Source organism: Pristiophorus japonicus, chromosome 8 (assembly GCF_044704955.1).
Source record: "Pristiophorus japonicus isolate sPriJap1 chromosome 8, sPriJap1.hap1, whole genome shotgun sequence".
NCBI lineage: Eukaryota > Metazoa > Chordata > Chondrichthyes > Pristiophoridae > Pristiophorus > Pristiophorus japonicus.
In genome coordinates, this window is record NC_091984.1 from 18,397,398 (window position 1) to 18,418,264 (window position 20,867).

Below are 20,867 nucleotides of genomic sequence, written 5' to 3' on the forward strand. Positions count from 1 at the left end.
CATTTTTTTTCCAAGCCTATTCTGCCCAAAATTAATAAATGGCAAATTGAATTTTTGTAGTGAGCACAATGCCTTCAGTTCTTGAACTGAAGCTACAAACTCAGTTTGATTATATTTTTGTTTCCCTTTCTCGGAAGAAGGTTCCAGAAAACCTTCCACAACATTTAAGTGCTCATTTTGATTTCAAAGCATCTTCTGTTTCATTGAACTTCCTGAGTCTGTCATCAATCCGTCCAATCTCTGACAGACCTGAACAGGTCACCTGCTGTGCAACAGGATACAGTGAAAATAAAATTACCACGACCTTCATTTTTCACTCAATACTTTATAAAAATATGAAATGATAAATTAGATTGGGTATTACTGCAAACTGAATGTACTTCATAACTCACCGCACTTTGATATTAGGCTTTGAAGGATCAAAGCTTTGACTGTGGACGGGCATGCGTGATCAGCTGCATACATCCCGTCACCTAGAATTTTGAATTATTACTTTTTTTTCCCCTTGTTCTATCCGATTTTCTTTGTCATCTCCCTGAGAAATGGGATATGGTTCCATTTGTACCTGCAACTGTTGATTACCTCATCCAAATGGCCATTCTTCCTGCATGAGTCAGGACAGTGACAAGCTATTGAACTGTTGAAGCATCACAGCTGACCCCGGTCCTGCCCCTCCCATGAATCCCATACACATGCACATTCCAGTTGGGATTATTGGACTACCATCAAGAGGGGAAGCCACGTTATCTTTTTGTTTTGTTTTGCCTTTCTACACCTCCATTCCTTGACCAGTTATGTTGCCCCAGCTGAGATGAGCTTACTCAGCACAGACCGGGCATTGAACCTGCTATCTTCTGCTGCGTACAGCCTATGACTACACACTTACAAATGTTTATTAACATTTGCTTATAGTTCTTATTTAGTCAAAGTAGACATTCAAAGAAGGATTTAAAAAAAATAATTGTAGAGATAAATTTGATGGATTGAAGAAGACCAAGGTTTTGCAGAAGTGACTTGTAATTTATGGTGACAATTGCATCTCACTAGGCAAATAATGGCAGGCTCCCATGCAAATATTAACACAGTCTCAGCGATCCTCTGTTTCCAGGGACCCCTGCAAATACTGACGCACTCCCGGGGTCACCCTGCAAATACTGACGCACTCCCGGGGTCACCCTGCAAATACTGACGCACTCCCGGGGTCACCCTGCAAATACTGACGCACTCCCGGGGTCACCCTGCAAATACTGACGCACTCCCGGGGTCACCCTGCAAATACTGACGCACTCCCGGGGTCACCCTGCAAATACTGACACACTCCCGGGGTCACCCTGCAAATACTGACACACTCTCGGGGTCACCCTGCAAATACTGACACACTCCCGGGGTCACCCTGTAAATACTGACACACTCCCGGGGTCACCCTGCAAATATTGACACACTCCCGGGGTCACCCTCCAAATACTGACACACTCCCGGGGTCACCCTCCAAATACTGACACACTCCCGGGGTCACCTCCAAATACTGACACACTCCCGGGGTCACCCTCCAAATACTGACACACTCCTGGGGTCACCCTCCAAATACTGACACACTCCTGGGATCACCCTGTAAATACTGACACACTCCCGGGGTCACCCTGCAAATACTGACACACTCCCGGGGTCACCCTGTAAATACGGACACACTCCCGGGGTCACCCTGTAAATACGGACACACTCCCGGGGTCACCCTGCAAATTGTGACACACTCCCGGGGTCACCCTGCAAATAGTGACACACTCCCGGGGTCACCCTGCAAATACTGACACACTCCTGGAGTCACCCTGCAAATACTGACACACTCCCGGGGTCACCCTGCAAATACTGACGCACTCCCGGGGTCACCCTGCAAATACTGACGCACTCCCGGGGTCACCCTGTAAATACTGACGCACTCCCGGGGTCACCCTGCAAATACTGACACACTCCCGGGGTCACCCTGTAAATACTGACACACTCCCGGGGTCACCCTCCAAATACTGACACACTCCCGGGGTCACCTCCAAATACTGACACACTCCCGGGGTCACCCTCCAAATACTGACACACTCCTGGGGTCACCCTCCAAATACTGACACACTCCTGGGATCACCCTGTAAATACTGACACACTCCCGGGGTCACCCTGCAAATACTGACACACTCCCGGGGTCACCCTGTAAATACGGACACACTCCCGGGGTCACCCTGTAAATACGGACACACTCCCGGGGTCACCCTGCAAATTGTGACACACTCCCGGGGTCACCCTGCAAATAGTGACACACTCCCGGGGTCACCCTGCAAATACTGACACACTCCTGGAGTCACCCTGCAAATACTGACACACTCCCGGGGTCATCCTGCAAATACTGATACACTCCTGGGATCACCCTGCAAATATTAACACACTCCTGGGGTCACTCTGCAAATATTGACACATTCTCGGTGAGCCCATATTCCCAAGACATTGCTGTTCTTGTCCTTCTTGGTGGTAGAGGTCACAGGGGAAGGAGGTGCTGTCAATGTTAACTTGGTGAGTTGCTACAGTGCAATATGTAGATCTTATCTACTGCAGCCATAGTGTGCCACTGGAGCAGGAGGTGAATATTGAGTCTAGTGGCAGGGAAACAGATCAAGCAAACTGCACCATTATGAATGGTGTCGATCTTCTTAAGTATTGTAGTGGCTGCGCCCATCCAGGTGAGTGATGAGCATTCCATCACACTCCTAACTGAGCCTTGTAGATGGTGGAGAGCCTAGAGTTTCTGACGTAAAACTTTCTTGTTAATATTGTGCTCATTGAGGTGAGCGTAGTTAATGTTGGGCAATGGAATGCTTTCCCAGATATGGGCAGTTGTGTCGGCATTGGTTGCTCTCAGGTCTCTCATAGCACGATTTGAACGTAGAGTAAAGCTCCTTGTACCCAACCCCAAGAATGCAGCACAACTCCACCCCTTGTCGGGGAAAAATACTTATTGGAAGTCCAGCTAAATCCTTTCTGATACAAACTGCTTTCTCTTTCTTTTGCAGGACGATGAAAGCATTCCACCTTCGTGCCGCCAAACGGCAGAATACAAAGAGCTGCTATGCTTGAAGAAACTGAAAAAGCAGAAGCTTGAGCTGATGCAGGCAGAGAGCAGTTTTGTACAGCACATCGGGTTTAAGGTGGGTTGAAATATTGCACTGTATTGAACCCCTGTGACCATTGGGGTGGGGGAGGGGGTGTGGGGAGGGTTCTGGATTAGAAAGCCTCCGAGTGCCTCCATAAAAGAGGAATGGTGGCGGAGCTGCTCGCTATTAAGTGGGAGGATGTGTTGCTTGGTGAGGACTGGAGTGCCAGGACGTGTAACACACAGTGTAACCTGCTGCTGCTTGGGTGCATGCCACTTTATGGCCACGGGGTGGAGTTGTCTGCCATTTTTTGTGTAAAGCAATAAAGTCGAACCATAAAATAAACGATGGCGAGACAAATCAAAATGTAATTTTTGGTTGGTTAGGGTATTTTGTGGATTGGAAAGCACCGGTAAGTTTCAGAAGCAAGCAGCTTTAAGTCATTGCCTTTTTTTGTGAACATAAGATTATAATAAATAGGAGCAGGAGTAGGCCATACGGCCCCTCGAACCTGCTCCGCCATTTAATAAAGATCATGGTTGATCTGATCTTGGCCTCAACTCCACTTTCCTGCCTGTTCCCCATAACCCTTGACTCCCTTGTAATTCAAAAATCTGTATCTCCGCCTTGAATATATTCAATGACCCAGCCTCCACAGCTCTCTGGGGTAGAGAATTCCAAAGATTCACGACGCTTTGAGAGAAGAAATTCCTCCTCATCGTCGTCTTAAATGGGCAACCCCTTATTCTGAAACTATGCTCTCCAGTTCTAGATTCCTGCACGAGGGGGAAACATCCTCTCTGCATCTACCCTGTCAAGTCCCCTCAGAATCTTATATGTTTCAATAAGATCACTTCGCATTCTTCTAAACTGCAATGAGTACAGGCCCAACCTGATCAACCTTTCCTCATAAGACAACCCCTTCATCTCAGGAATCAACCTAGTGAGCCTTCTCTGAACTGCCTCCAATGCAAGTATATCCCTCCTTAAATAAGGAGACCAAAACTGTACGCAGTACTCTAGGTGTGGTCCATCCAATACCCTGTACAGTTGTAGTAGGACTTCACTGCTTTTATACTCTATCCCCTTTGCAATAAAGGCCAACATTCATTTGCCTTCCTAATTACTTGCTGTACTAACTTTTTGTTTTTCATGTACGAGGATACCCAGATCCTTCTGTATTGCAGCATTCTGTAGTCTCATTGGGCCCAAGTTTCGGGCCGCGCCTTAAACGGCGTAGCCCGGACCTGGACGCCTGCTTTTCGCGCCAGTAAGTGTACCTAAAAAAAAAACGTACCTATTCTCCGGCTCCCTGCAGGCCCTCTGGAGCTGGGCGTGGCGCAGCACGAGCTGTTGGGGTCGGAGCCAGGTCCCTGCATTGAAAACAGTGCCAGGACCTCTGCACACGCGCGCTACAGTGGGCGCGCATGTGCAGTAGCTCCAGGCGCCCAAAACTGTGGGAGGGCCCGAATGGCCTCACTGGGGCTGCATGGATAAGGCTCTTCCCACCCGACCGGACCCCCGATCCCCCCCCCCCGGTACCTCCGCGACCCCCCCCCCCCCCCCCCCCCGAGACCCGACGCCACCTACCTGTAAATCCAGCCCGAAGTCTTGGGCCAGGCCGTTCAGCCTCCTTCTCTCCCTTCCCCCTCCTCTCTCCTTCCCTCCCTCCCTCCTCTCTCCTTCCCTCCCTTCCTCCTCTCTCCTTCCCTCCCTTCCTCCTCTCTCCTTCCCTCCCTCCCTCCTCTCTCCTTCCCTCCCTCCTCCTCTCTCCTTCCCTCCCTCCATCCTCTCTCCTTCCATCCTCTCTCCTTCCCTCCCTCCATCCTCTCTCCTTCCCTCCCTCCATCCTCTCCTTCCCTCCCTTCTCCCCCTCTCCCCCCCTCTCCTCCTCCCCCCCTCTTCTCCTCCCCCCCCTCTTCTCCTCCCCCCCCTCTTCTCCTCCCCCCTTCTTCTCCTCCCCCCTTCTCCTCGCCCCTCCTCTCCTTCTCCCATCCCCCCCCTCCTCCCTCTACCTCCCTCCTCCTTCCTCCCTCTACCTCCCTCCTCCTTCCTCCCCCTTCTCCCCCTCCCCCACCCCCTTCTCCCCCTCCCCTCACTGTCAGAAACACAGACACTGACAGACAGAGAGTGAGAGAGACACACACAGACAGAGAGATAGAAACACTGACAGAGACACACTGGGGGGGCCATCCCAGCACGCTGTTGGAGGACTCCCGGTGCTGCAGTCGGTAAGTAGAAAATGTTTTATTTATTGATTTTTTTTTAAAATTATTTTTTATAAATTTTTTTTGATTGATTTATTGATGTATTTATCATTTATTATTGATGATGGCTCTTTATTTGTAAAACTGAAGTGTTTAATGTTTGTAAACTTCCCTTTAAACCCCCCCCCCCCCCCATTCCCTACGCCTGATTTGTAACCTACGCCTGATTTTCTAAAGTGTAGACAAGGTTTTTTCGAACGTACAAAAATCTTCACTTACTCCATTCTAAGTTAGTTTGGAGTAAGTTTTCACTGCCTAAACTTTGAAAACAGGCGTAAGTGGCCGGACACGCCCCCTTTTGAAAAAAAAATTCTGTTCCAAAGTGAAACTGTTCTAACTGACTAGAACTGGAGCAGACTAAATGCCGAGAATTCAAATTTCTAAGATACTCCATTCTAAACCAGTTGCTCCAAAAAAACAGGAGCAACTCAGGCCGAAACTTGGCCCCATTGTTTTGCATCTGTAACAAAGTGTAATGTCTGGCGGTGGCGCCCTGGAGTCGTGACATGTGACGTGCTGCTGTACTGTTTTTAATATATTGCAAAGCAAATCTCGCACGGCAGTGCTCACAGTAAGTCAGAAAATGCAGTGGTTTGTAAGGTCAGGAGCAGTATACGGTGTACAAAGTGTATCTTTAAGGCTGCAATGCCTGATTGTGTTAAGTACACACTGAGATCATCAGGGCCAATTAAACGCCTGCTGCGCTCAAATAAACGCTGGGTGAGTTTATTCAGATATCAATTAAAAGCCTGCAGACATTCTGCCTCTGGTGCTTTTGTGTTGCTGGAGAGCTCCTTTGTTTATTTGTACTTTTGATTGAAGTGTGGTGAAGAAATTTGATTGTGACACATGAAACATGACAGGAAAGTGTGATTAGTAGAACGCGTGTGTTAACTGTATGGCTTTTACGAAACTAGTGAAAGTCCTGTTGCTTACTGTTAATCAGAGAGATTGTTGGTATGTCTTTTAACTGTGTTGTGACAAGCTGACAGAGGTTAGAGCACCAACTCTGGAGCAAACAAGAATAACAAGTAATCTTGTTTTTAGACAGAGCAGTGCCATTCCGTCGAGGAACTAAAACTAGTCGACATTACTGTCACAGTTACCATTACACTGTTCCCCATTGATTTAATTAGACTGGGGGGTGTTGCAGTTATCAACTGTAGGTTCTTTATATATAGATGTAGTTTGATGTAATTTATATACCACTAGTATCTAAGTAACCTAAGAAAACAATTGCACCTCATGACATTAAAGTGAAATACGGAGTTAGACACCATTATTCAGCAGTAAAATAATACATCCTACGTTACATGGTATAACGCTCCTGTCCTGATAAAACAGCATATTCTCTGACCTACAGTGAGCAACACCACGGGCGGTTGACACACATAATTTAGTGAAATGTAAAAGTAATTTTGATTTCAGGTGTTGGATCTGATGTAAGCAATCTCGGTGGATTTTGAGGCATTATTTGGTTTATGTAATTTTGTTTTTCTTCGAAGGGATTCAGGGATTTTAATCATTGTTTTGGGGATCGAATTGCATGTGAAAACCAGAACCTAATGTCCCTCCATCATTTGTACGTTTGAGCACGGCTCAATTTCACTGAGCACAAAGGGCTTCAAACTTACCTGTGTAACGGTCCTCTTCAAATATTGACACGCTCCCAGGGACCCGCATCCTAACTTCGGAAAAACAGCATTAACCACCCAAAGGAAGACGGTGCTATTATTGCAGAGAACTTCCTTTTTTTTAATTAGCAGACAGCAACAGAAGCAACCTGTTAGTATGTCAAATATAGAAAGGTGGCAGAATTTCCCCATCAACCCTCAAGAGTTCAGGGACACCCCCCGGTTTGGGTCCGAGTCCCCCAGTTTGAAACTTTACTATGGTACTGTGTTCTCTCACCAAATCGTCTCTCGTCTCCGAGTTAAAAGGTGGTGAGTTCAAACCTCCCCAGTCTAGAGACTTGAGCACATAATTTAGGCTGACACTCCCAGTGCAGTCCTGAGGGAGTGCCGCACTATCTGTCTGAGGTGCCGTCTTTCAAATGAGGCGTTAAACCAGGGCCCCGTCTGCCCTCTCAGATGGACATAAAAGAATCCCATTACACTATTTCAAAGCGGAGTTCAGAAACTGGTGTTCTGACCGACATTAAAAACACAGGTTATTATCGCACTGCTGTTTGTGCGACCCACCCTCCCTTTCCCTCAACGACTTCTGTCCCACCTGTGACGGGGACTGTGGTTCTCGTTGTACTGTTCAGCCACCTAAGGACTCATTTTTAGAGTGGAAGCAAGTCTTCCTCGATTCCGAGGGACTGCCTATGATGATGGTGTTTGCGTGACCTTGCTGTGCACAAATTGGCTGCCGTGTTTCCTACATTACAACAGTGACCACTTCAAAAAGCACTTTATTGGCTGTAAAGCACTTTGGGACGTCCTGTGGTTGTGAAAGATGCTATATGAATGCGTCTTATTTTTACAGTCTGCATCTGTAAAGAGAACAATAGCTTTACATTTTGGCTGGAGGCTCTTTGTTAGAGCTGAGGCATGCAAGAATTGTGAACCCATATTTTCTCTTTCAGAAATGCCTAAATTCCAGCCCTTTCTATTTTGTTTTTCTGTTACATGCAAGATGTTTTTTTTTAAAGCTGATCCAGTTCTTGCAGCTACCATACGTAACAATTGTGCTGCAGTAATTGATTACCTCTACTCATGTCTTTTTAATTGTGATTTTAATTGGCAGTGTGACAACTGTGGCACGGAGCCGATTCTCGGGTTACGGTGGCATTGCCAAGACTGTCCCCAGGACAGTTCGGTGGATTTCTGCGACAGTTGTTCTGACTGGTAAGTTACTGCGATTGCAGGACATAAATCACTGAACAGTTCAGTCGGTGTTTGCATAATCCTAGTTACGGAATTATATGTTGCAATGCATGCAGTTTTGGTCTGCATATTTAAGGAAGGATATACTTGCCTTGGAGGCTGTTCAGAGAAGGTTCACTAGGTTGATTGTGGCAATGAGGGTGTTGACTTATGAGGATAGGTTGAGTAGGTTGGGCCTATACACATTGGAGTTCAGAAGAATGAGAGATGATCTTACTGAAACACACGGTGAATGCAGAGAGGATATTTCCACTCATAGGGGAAACTAAAACTAGGGGACATAGTCTTAGAATAAGGGGACGCCCATTTAAAACTGAGATGCGGAGGAATTTCTTCTCTGAGGGTTGTAATTCTATGGAATTCTCTGCCCCCGAGAGCTGTGGAGGATGGGTCATTGAATATATTTAATGCGGAGATAGACAGATTTTTGAGCTATAAGAGAGTAAAGGGTTATGGGAAGCGGGAGGGAAGTGGAGCTGAGTCCGTGATCAGATCAGCCATAATCTTATTGGCTCGAGGGGCCAAATGGCCTACTCCTGCTCCTATTTCTTATGTTCTTAATGTGCGTGGGACAAAGTGCTAGAAATACGCAGGAGGTCCATGATCTGAAAAAGAGAAGGTGGAGAAGGCCACTGATTTGGATAAGATAAATTCCCTCTTTATTAAGTGCTATGTGGAGATTTTTTTACTGGAGTTTCGGGCATCAATTCATAGTGTATCCGGAATAGTTTCCTTGAACAGTACGTTGTGGAACCAACCAGGGAGCAGGCTATCTTAGATCTGGTCCTGTGTAATGAGACAAGATTAATAAATGATCTCCTAGTAAAGGATCCTCTAGGAAAGAGTGATCATAGCATGGTTGAATTTCAAATTCATTAGAGGGTGAGAAAGTCAGATCTCAAACAAGTGTCCTAAGCTTAAATAAAGGAGACTACGAAGGTATGAAAGCAGAGTTGGCTAAAGTGGACTGGGAAAATAGATTGAAGTATAAGACGATTGATGAACAGTGGCAGACATTTAAGGAGATATTTCATATCTCTCAACAAAAATATATCCCAATGAGAAGGAAAAACTAAAAGAAGGGAGAACCATCCATGCCTAACTAAGGAAATGAGGGACGGTGTCAAGTTGAAAACAATGGCATGCAAAGTGGCCAAGATTAGTGGAAGGCCAGAGGATTGGGAAACTTAAAAACCAGCAAAGAACGACAAAAAAAATAGAGAGGGAAGATAGATTATGAAAGTAAACTAGCAAGAAATATAAAAACAGGTAGTAAGAGTTTCTACAGGTATTTAAAAAGGAAGAGTGTGGCTAAAGTAAATGTTGGTCGCTTAGAGGGTCAAACTGGGGAATTAATAATGCAGAACATGGAAATGGGAGAGGCTTTGAGCAAATATTTTGTGTCAGTCTTCATGGCAGAAGACACTAAAAACATCCCAATAATGGCTAATCAAGGGGCTATAGGGAGGGAAGAACTTAAAACAATCACGGTCACTAAAAAAGTAGTACTCGGTAAAATAATGAGACTAAAGGTGGACAATTTCCCTGGACCCGATGGCTTGCATCCTAGGGTCTTAAAAGAAGTGGCTGCAGAGATAGTGGATGCACTGGTTGTAATCTACCAAAATTCCCTGGATTCTGGGGAGGTCCCAACAGATTGGAAAACCACTGTTTTTAAAAAAAGGAGGCAGACAGAAAGCGGGAAACTATACACCAGTTAGCCTAACATCTGTCATTGGGAAAATGCTGGAGTCCATTATTAAGGAAGCAGTAGCGGGACATTTGGAAAAGCATAATTCAGTCTGGCAGAGTCAGCATGGTTTTATGAAAGGGAAATCATGTTTGCCAAATTTGCTGGAGTTCTTTGAGGATGTAACGAGCAGGGTGGATAAGGGGGAACCAGTGGCTGTGGTGTATTTGAATTTCCAGAAGGCATTCGATAAGGTGCCATTAAAAGGTTACTGCACAAGATAAAATTTCATGGGGTTGGGGGTAATATATCAGTATGGATAGAGGATTGGCTAACTAACAGAAAAGAGACTCGGGATAAATGGGTCATTTTTCGGTAACTAGTGGGGTGCTACAGGGATCAGTGCTGGGGCCTCAACTATTTACAATCTATATTAATGATTTGGATGAAGGGATCGAGTGTAATGTAGCCAAATTTGCTGCTGATACAAAGATGGGTGGGAAAGCAAGTTGTGAGGAGGACACAAAAAATCTGCAACGGGATATAGACAGGCTAAGTGAGTGGGCAAATATTTGGCAGATGGAGTATTATGTGGGAAAGTTTGAGGTTATCCACTTTGGCAGAAAAAATAAAAGAGCAAATTATTATTTAAATGGAGAAAAATTGCAAAATGCTGCAGTACAGAGGGACCTGGGGGTCCTTGAGCATGAAACACAAAAAGTTAGTATGCAGGTACAGCAAGTAATCAGGATCGCAAATGGAATGTTGGCCTTTATTGCAAGGGGGATAGATATAATAGCAGAGAAGTCCTGCTACAACTGTACAGGGTATTGATGAGGCCACACCTGAAGTACTGTGTACAGTTTTGGTCTCCTTATTTAAGGAGGGATATACTTGCATTGGAGGCAATTCAGAGAAGGTTCACTAGGTTTATTCCGGAGATGAAGGGGGGTGACTATGAAGAAAGGTTGGGTCTGTACTCATTGGAGTTCAGAAGAATGAAAGGTGATCTTATTGAAACATATAACATAATGAGGGGGCGTGACAAGGTAGATGCAGAGAGGATGTTTCCACTGATGGGGGAATCTAGAAACATCGCAACAAGGTGCAGGAGCAGGCCATTCGGCCCCTCGAGCCTGCACCGCCATTCAATAAGATCATGGCTGATCATTCGACCCCTTTCCTGTTTTCTCTCCATGCCCCTTGATCCCTTTGGCGATAAGGGCCATATCTAACTCCCTTTTGAATATATCCAACGAACTGGCCTCAACAACATTCTGCGGTAGAGAATTCCAAGGTTAACCATTCTCTGAGTGAAGAAGTTTCTCCTCATCTCGGTCCTAAATGGCTTACCCCTTATTTTTAGACTGTGACCCCTGGTTCTGGAACTCCCCAGCAACGGGAACATTCTTCCGGCCACTAACCTGTCCAATCCCGTCAGAATTTTATATGTTTCTATGAGATTCCCCTCATTCTTCTAAACTCCAGTGGATACAAGCCCAGTTGATCCAGTCTCTCCTCATATGTCAGTCCTGCCATCCCGGGAATCAATCTGGTGAACCTTCGCTGTACTCCCTCAATAGCAAGAATGTCCTTCCCCAGATTAGGAGACCAAAACTGAACACAATATTCCAGGTGTGGCCTCAGCAAGGCTCTGTACAACTGCAGTAAGATCTCTCTGCTCCTATACTCCAATCCTCTAGCTATGAAGGCCAACATGCCATTTGCTGCCTTCACCGCCTGCTGTACCTGCATGACAAACTTCAGTGACTGATGTACCATGTCACCCAGGTCCCGTTACACCTCCCCTTTTCCTAATCTGTCACCATTCAGATATTCTGTCTTCCTGTTTTTGCCATCAAAATGGATAACCTCACATTTATCCACATTATACTGCATTTTCCCACTCACCTAACCTGTCCAAGTCACCCTGCAGCCTCTTAGCATCCTCCTCACAGCTCACACCGCCACCCAGCTTAGTGTCATCTGCAAACTTAGAGATATTACATTCAATTCATTCATCTAAATCATTGATGTATATTGTAAATAGCTGCGGTCCCAGCACTGAACCCTGCGGCACCCCACTGGTCACTGCCTGCCATTCTGAAAAGGACCAGTTTATTCCGACTCTCTGCTTCCTGTCTGCCAACCAGTTCTCTATCCACGTCAATATATTACCCCCAATACCATGTGCTTTAAATTTGCACACCAATCTCTTTTGTGTGGGACCTTGTCAAAAGCCTTTTGAAAGTCTAAATACATCACATCCACTGGTTCTCCCTTGTCCACTCTACTAGTTGTATCGTCAAAATATTCCAGAAGATTTGTCAAGCATGATTTCCCCTTCATAAATCCATGCTGCCTTGGACCGATCATGTCACTACCTTCCAAATGCGCTGCTATTTCATCTTTAATAATTGATTCCAACATTTTCCCCACCACCGATGTCAGGCTGACCGGTCTATAATTCCCTGTTTTCTCTCTCCCTCCTTTTTTAAAAAGTGGTGTTACATTAGCTACCCTCCAGTCCATAGGAACTGATCCAGAGTCAATAGAATGTTGGAAAATGATCACCAATACATCCACTATTTCTAGGGCCACTTCCTTAAGTACTCTGGGATGCAGCCTATCAGGCCCTAGGGATTTATCAGCCTTCAATCCCATCAATTTCCCTAACACAATTTCCTGACTAATAAGGATTTCCTTCAGTTCCTCCTTTTCGCTAGACCCTCGAACCCCTAGTATTTCCGGAAAGTTATTTGTGTCTTCCTTAGTGAAGACAGATCCAAAGTATTTGTTCAATTGTTCTGCCATTTCTTTGTTCCCCATTATAAATTCACCTGATTCTGACTGCAAAGGACCTACGTTTGTCTTCACTCATCTTTTTCTCTTCACACATCTTTTTCTCTTCACATATCTATAGAAGCTTTTGCAGTCAGTTTTTATGTTCTCTGCAAGCTTCCTCTCATACTCTATTTTCCCCCTCCTAATTAAACCCTTTGTCCTCCTCTGCTGAATTCTAAATTCCTCCCAGTCCTCAGGTTTGCTGCTTTTTCTGGCCAATTTATATGCCTCTTCATTGTATTTAACACTATCCCTAATTTCCCTTGTTAGCCACGGTTGCGCTACCTTCCCCGTTTTATTTTTACTCCAGACAGGGATGTACAATTGTTGAAGTTCATCCATGTAATCTATAAATGTCTGCCATTGCCTATCCACTGTCAACCCTTTTAAGTATCATTTGCCAGTCTATCCTAGCCAATTCACGTCTCATACCGTCGAAGTTACCTTTCCTTAAGTTCAGGACCCTAGTCTCTGAATTAACACTGTCACTCTCCATCTTAATAAAGAATTGTACCATATTATGGTTACCCTTCCCCAGGGGGCCTTGCATAACAAGATTGCTAATTAGTCCTCTCTCATTACACAACACCCAGTCTAGGATGGCCAGCTCTCTAGTTGGTTCCTCGACATAGTGGTCTAGAAAGCCATCCCTAATACACTCCAGGAAATCCTCCTCCACCGCATTGCTACCAGCTTGGTTAACCCAACCTATATGTAGATTAAAGTCGCCCATGATAACTGCTGTACCTTTATTGCACGCATCCCTAATTTCTTGTTTGATACCATCCCCAACCTCACTACTATTGTTTGGTGGTCTGTACACAACTCCCACTAGCGTTTTCTGTCCTTTGGTATTCCGCAGCTCTACCCATACAGATTCCACATCATCCAAGCTAATGTCCTTTCTTACTATTGCGTTAATTTCCTCTTTAACCAGCAACGCTACCCCACCTCCTTTTCCTTTCTGTCTATCCTTCCTAAATGTTGAATACCCCTGGATGTTGAGTTCCCAGCCTTGGTCACCCTGGAGCCATGTCTCCGTAATCCCAATTATATCATAATCATTAATAGCTGCTTGCGCAGTTAATTCATCCACCTTATCACGAATGCTCCTCGCATTGAGGCACTGAGCCTTCAGGCCTGTCTTTTTAACACACTTTGTCCCTTTAGAATTTTGCTGTAATGTGGCCCTTTTTGATTTTTGCCGTGGGTTTCTCTGCCCTCCACTTTTACTATTCTCCTTTCTATATTTTGCTTCTGCCCTCATTTTATTTCCCTCTGTCTCCCTGCATAGATTCCCATCCCCCTGCCATATTAGTTTAACCCCTAGAACTAGTTTCAGAATAAGGGGTCGCCCATTTAAAACTGAGATGAGGAGGAATTTCTTTGAGGGTTGTAAATCTGTGGAATTCTCTGCCCCAGTGAGCTGTGGAGGCTGGGTCATTGAATATATTTAAGGCGGAGATAGACAGATTTTTGAGCGATAAGGGGAATAAAGGGTTGTGGGAAGTGGAGCTGAGCACATGATCAGATTAGCCATGATCTTATTAAATGGTGGAGCAAGTTCGAGGGGCCAAATGGCCTACTCCTGGTCAAGTTTCTTATGTTCTTATCACTTTCTGTGATTCCTTCCACCTTTTCCATGAAAACCTGTGGCCTTAAAGAGAAGTTTAATGCTTGGATTGGTTACCTTTTGTAAGAAGTTTTGACAAGGAATCTGTGCCCCAAATATGAGAGGTGATTAAAATGTTGAAAGGATTCGATAGGGTAGATGCAGAGAAACTATTTCCTCTGATGGTGGAATCAAGAACGGGGGGAGATAATCTTAAAATTAGAGCCAGGCCATTTAGAAGGGAAATCAGGAAGCACTTTTTCCACATGACGGCTAGTAGAAATATGGAATTCTCTTCCTTCCCCACCCACCCCCACCACACCACCCCACCCCCCCTCTCCAAAAAAAGGCTGTGAATGCTGGGGGTCAATTGGAATTTTTTTCATTGGGATAGATAGATTTTTGTTCGGTATCAAGGGACATGAAGCTAGGAACTATGCAGGAGCAGGGAGATTTAGAGGGCCATGTATAGAAATCAAAATCTAGTGGATAGGTACAAAAATTAATTAAAAAGGCCAATGGAATGTTGGCCTTTACCTCGAGGGGACTGGAATAGAAAGGGCTGGGAGTTGTGCTTCAGTTGTATAGAGCTGTGGTTAGATCGCACCTGGAGTACTGCGTTCAGTTCTGGGCACCACACCCAGGAAGGCTATATTGGTCTTGGAGCTTGAGTTCAAACCTTACCATGGCAGTTTTTGTATGTATGTATGTATGTATGTTGCAAGTAATTGGAGTTGACAGATTGCAATTTCAAATCTGAGCAATTTAGCGTTTTTTATTTCCTCTATTTTATTTGTTCTCCTATTTCTGCAGCCTGTATGAAACGGAGACTCACAAGGGTGACCACCAGCTGGACCCTATCTACAGAGTTGAGACATTTCTGGACAGAGATTACTGCATGTCTCAGGACACCAGTTACAACTACCTTGACCCGAACTACTTCCCAGCAAACAGATGACAAAGAGGGCATTGTTGGGGAGGAAAAAAAAACGAGCTCCCAGTGGGGGTTGACTTTATGCTGTTCCGTGCATTACAAAAAACAGGCTCCATTTGTTGATTCCATGCACAGATCGGAAGCATCCTGCTGCTGTTCCAAAAAAATAAGTGTCCGCAGGCGATGGCTTCACTGGGCGCCCTCATGCGACTGCGGCCCTACACTCCCCGCGGTCCTTTATAAGTCATTCAACGGCAGGTGAACATTCCTAACGTACAGCGGGTTTCCTCGAGATGCCTTTCCATGCACACTCTCTCACTGTCTCTCTCTGTCTCTCTCGCGCTCTCTCTCGCTCAGAAAGTTGAATTCCCATTTGTCGATGGACACGGAGGAGGAAGGGAAGGCGAGACGGGTGCAAACTGTGCAGGCCCGGTTATTTAATTCCAAAGGCGAGATCGGTTTCTGTGACAAAGACTGTTCTCTTAACCATAATATGATGTAGATAAATGTCTGTGTAGGCGCGTATTTATGGAACCACAAGATACATTAAATTTGCTAGTATGTCGTGTAGTGTATAGTCCTATCAGCACGAGAGGGGGGCTGCCTTTTGTTGTTGGAAATGAAGTTCTAGGTTTTACACGACAGAAAGAAAGCGTACCGAATTTAATAAACTAGTAAGGTCGGCGGTAGAGACGCTGGACCTGGCTATGATCCTGTGCGTTGGGCCTGCCTAACACAATCAGATGCTTACTCCCGAGTAGGCCCCTCACCACCTGTCTCTCTCAGCCCCTCCACTGAACAACAGCGAAGCACTACGTGAGGCTAAGAATGTCGGGGGCAACAAGGAAAAAACGTGGCTGTGTCTTTCTTCACCCACCCGCCTCCTCCCTCCCGCTCCCACCCCCCCCCCCCCCCCCCCACCACAAACAAAGCTGCACGGATGAAGTTTGAATACAAGTCAGTCGTCAGTGAAAGTGTTTTTAGATGTAATGTGATATAAAACGACTATGTAATGTGTACAAAAATATGGTGAAAAAAGTACAGTGGTAGCAACAGTGTACATCACTTTATACACCTCCACCCACTTCAGAATCAAATAGAGCCCTCCACCTCTCTACCCCTTAAAAAAGAGAGTTGTCCCCACAACTCATTAACAAAACTGCCTATAAAAGATAATCAAGTATTATAATAAATTCCCTTTTTGTAGTCTGCACAAAAGCTCCGTTTGCTGAAAGATTGTATTTTTACTATGTATTTAAATGATTGATCGAAACTAGTCAGCAGTGAGCACGGGGTTCAGCTGCGAACTTTTATACTAGTAGTCGTGCATTGATTAGAACATTTTTGTACGGTTTCAGTTTCTGGCCTCATATCTGTGTGTATGCAATATGTTCTTATACAGATCTGTACAATTGTCAGGAGAGCTGTGAGAAATAAAAACCATGTGGAACTAGTCTCCTTGTGTTATAGTCCCTGTCTCCAGTTCACAGGCTTAACACCCAGTCAGTTGACCTATTGTCCACCAGTAGATTGTCGTTTTTCTACACTGAACTGAATGGAAATTTATCTTCTATTTGCTTTGACCGATGGGAGGAAACACATTCATATAAGTGGCCTATCACATCTCTCATACCATGAACTACTTTGACTGTTATTCTGAAAGCAAATATGGCACTCATTTTGTGCCAACAATGTTCCACAATTGTTAGCCTTAGTTCAGTGGGTAAAACTCTCGCCTGGGTTAGAAGGTTGAGGATTCAAGCCGCTCCAGAGACCTGAGCACGTAATCTAGGCTGATACTCCAGGGTAGTACTGAAGGAGTGCTGCACTGCTGGAGGGTGCCGTCTTTTGCATAAGATATTAAACCAAGGTTCTGTCTGCTCTCTCGGGTGTACATAAAAGATCCCAAGGAACTATAGCATAGAAAAGCAAGGGAGTTCGCCCCGGTGTCCTGGCCAATGCTTATCCTTCAACCAATATCACTAAAAGCAGATTATCTGGTCATGATGTTATTGCTGTTTGTGGGGAAATTGGTTTCCATGTTTCCCTACATTACAACAAGGTGGTGCAGGCTCAAGGGCCAAATGGGCCTACTCCTGCACCTATTTTATATGTTTCTATAAACAGTGACTATATTTCAAAAGTACTTCATTGGCTGTAAAGCACTTTGGGTTGTTCTGATGTTGTGAAAGGCACTACATAAATGCAAGTCCATCTTTCTTTCAACCAACAATTAAAACATTATCTGGTCATTTATCTTATTGCTGTTTGTGGGATCTTGCTGTGCGAAAATTGGCTGCTGTGTTTACCTACATTACAAGAGTGACTACACTTCAAAAATACTTCATTGGATGTAAAGCGCTTTGGCACGTTCTGAGGTCATGATCGGCATAATATAAATGCAAGTCTTTCCCTTTTTAAATAAATTGTGTGTGTTGTGAAATATTAGCACTATTTACAATCTATATTAACGACTTGGAAGAAGGGACTGAGTGTAACGTAGCCAAGTTTGCTGATGATACAAAGCAATGTGAAAAGGAAAAGCAATGTGTGAGGACACAAAAAATCTGCAAAAGGATATAGACAGGCTAAGTGAGTGGGCAAAAATTTGGCAGATGGCGTATAATGTTGGAAAGTGTGAGGTCATGCACTTCGTCAGAAAAAAATCAAAGAGCAAGTTATTATTTAAATGGAGAAAGATTGCAAAGTGCTGCAGTACAGCGGGACCTGGGGGTACTTGTGCATGAAACACAAAAGGATAGTATGCAGGTACAGCAAGTGATCTGGAAGGCCAATGAAAACTCGGCCTTTATTGCAAAGGGGATGGAGTATAAAAGCAGGGAAGTCTTGCTACAGCTATACAAGATATTGGTGAGGCCACACCTGGAATACTGCGTGCAGTTTTGTTTTCCATATTTACGAAAGGATATACTTGCTTTGGAGGCAGCTCAGAGAAGGTTCACCAGGTTGATTCCGGGGATGAGGGGGTTGACTTATGAGGAAAGGTTGAGTAGGTTGGGCCTCTACTCATTGGAATTCAGAAGAATGAGCGGTGATCTTAATTGAAATGTATTGCGATTATGAGGGGGCTTGACGAGGTGGATGCAGAGAGGATGTTTCCACTGATGGGGGAGACTAGAATTAGAGGGCATGATCTTAGAATAAGAGACCGCTCATTTAAAACAGATGAGGAGGAATTTCTTCTCTAAGGATTGTAAATCTGTGGAATTTACTGCCTCAGAGCTGTGGAAGCTGGGACATTGAATAAGTTTAAGACAGAAATAGACAGTTTCTTAAATAGAGAACTTAATTCCAGCTGCCATTAAGACTCCTGTTCGGATTCAATAATGTTTTTCTTTACTTCCACTAGATGTGTGTCTTGCTCTTTTTAAAAAGTCTGCAGTGTACCTTTTTTTAAATATATAAAGCACATTTTTTTAGGATCTAGTGACAGAAAAAACTATGCCCCAAATCTTTTCTCGGAGTGGGACTTGCACTGGTTTGGTCTCGTGTTATTTTTGTCCTAAACTGAGCTCTAAGGTTTGTTTTGATTTTCCATGGTCTTACACCACAGGGTCAGCTGTGACTCAGGGGTAGCACTCTTGAGAAGGTCGTCAGTTCAAGTCCCACGCCGGTGACTTAAGCACAAAATATAGGCTGACTCTTCGTCGGAGGTGCTGTCTTTCGGATGTGACGATAGACTGTTGAAAGTCTGCCCTCTCAAGTAAAAGCACTATTTTCAAGAGCAAGGGAGTTCTTCCCGATGTCTGACCAAAATGTTATCCCTCAACCAGCATCATTACACAAGAAATAGGAACAGGAGTAGGCCATTTGGCCCCTCGAGCCTGCTCCGCCATTTAATAAGATCATGGCTGATCTGATCATGGACTCAGCTCCACTTCCCTGCCCGCACCCCATAACCCTTTACTCACTTATCGCTCAAAAATCTGCTTATCTCTGCCTTAAGTATATTCAATGACCCAGCCTCCACAGCTCTCTCGGGCAGAGAATTCCATAGATTCACATCCCTCAGAGAGAAGAAATTTCTCGTCTCAGTTTTAGATGGGCGACCCCTTCTCCTAAGACTATGGGCCCAAGTTTCAACCGATCCTTAGAACAGCGCACCTCCGAGAGGTGAGTTGAGTTTCTGGAATAAAAAGCGCGGCAAATCCTTACCGCGGTATTCTCGACGTTCATCAAGCCTCCATCGGATTCAGCGCAGTGCAGCGCGGGGACAGGAGCTATGGACATGCTGTGTCAACACAGCCAGCCAGTAGGGGGGCGGGGCTAGGGCCCAGCGTATCTGAGTGCTGGCAGCATTGCGCATGCGCGTTGGAGCACTTCGGCAATGGTTCACAAACATTGTCAATCGGCCATCTTTAAAGGTGGCCCCTAGCCCCTGGCCGAACGGCCCGGAACGACGCTGCTATTACGTGTGCTGCTGGCTCCCAGTGCTCGACTCCCGCCCCTCGCCCCTGGCCGAACGGATAGGCGCTGCATGCTGCAGTAGGTAAGAACGTTTAATTTTTTATTTATTTATCATTTATTATTGATGATGGTTCTTTATTGTTAAATGTGAAGTGTTTAATGCTTTGGAAAACCCTCTAACTTCCCTCCACCCCCCCCCCCCCCCCCAATCTCCGGCTACTTGCACTCGTTTCTTAAGTCTACACAAGGTTTATCTGAGCGTACAAAAGTGGACACATACGCTGACCTAAGTTAGTTTGGAGTAACTTTTAGCTGTCTAAACTTGCTTAAATGGCCAAAACAGTCGTAAGTGGCTGGTAACGCCCCTTTTTGAAAAAAAAAACTGAACTAAAAAGAAACTGAACTAACTCACAAACTGGAGCAAATTAAATGTGGAGAATTGCGATTTTTAAGATACTCCAAAAAAAACTAGTTGCTCCAAAAAAATAGGAGCAACTCCTGTCGAAACTTGGGCCCATTATGTCCCCTAGTTTTAGTTTCCCCTACGAGTGGAAATATCCTCTCTCCATCCATCTCGTCGAGCCCCCTCATTATCTTATATGTTTCGATAAGATTACCTCTCGTTCTTCTGAACTCCAATGTAGACACAACCTACTCAACCTATCTTCATAAATCAACTCCCTCATCTCCGGAATCAACCTAGTGAACCTTCTCTGAACAGCCTCCAATGCAAGTATATCCTTCCTTAAATACGGGGACCAAAAGTACGCAGTACTCCAGGTGTGGCCTCACCAATACCCTGTACAGTTGTCGCAAGACTTCTCTGCTTTTATACTCTTAGCCCCCTTGCAATAAAGGCCAACCAATCATTATAACAGATTATCTGGTCTTTATCACATTGCTGATTGTGGGAGCTTGCTGTGTGCAAATTGTCTGCAACTTTTCCTACATTACAACAGTCACTACACTTTAAAAATAATTCATTGGCTGTAAAGCACTTTGGAACATCCTGAAGTTGTGAAAGAGGCTATATAAATGCAAGTCTTTTTACTTGTGAAGAAGAAAGT

The 20,867-nt window shown here is 44.9% G+C and overlaps 1 protein-coding gene across 5 annotated transcripts in view; it reads left to right on the forward strand.

Annotated features, from left to right (window-relative positions):
• Positions 1 to 16,826, forward strand: part of zzz3 (zinc finger, ZZ-type containing 3) — a 144,687-nt gene extending 127,861 nt beyond the window's left edge. For all 5 annotated transcript variants that reach the window (XM_070886540.1, XM_070886542.1, XM_070886544.1 and 2 more), the window contains 3 exons: positions 3,054 to 3,188; positions 8,153 to 8,253; positions 15,252 to 16,826. In XM_070886540.1, coding sequence (XP_070742641.1) covers positions 3,054 to 3,188; positions 8,153 to 8,253; positions 15,252 to 15,396 — 381 coding nt within the window. In that variant the 3' untranslated portion in view covers positions 15,397 to 16,826. The remainder of the gene's footprint in view (positions 1 to 3,053; positions 3,189 to 8,152; positions 8,254 to 15,251) is intronic.
• The last annotated feature ends 4,041 nt before the right edge of the window (positions 16,827 to 20,867 follow it).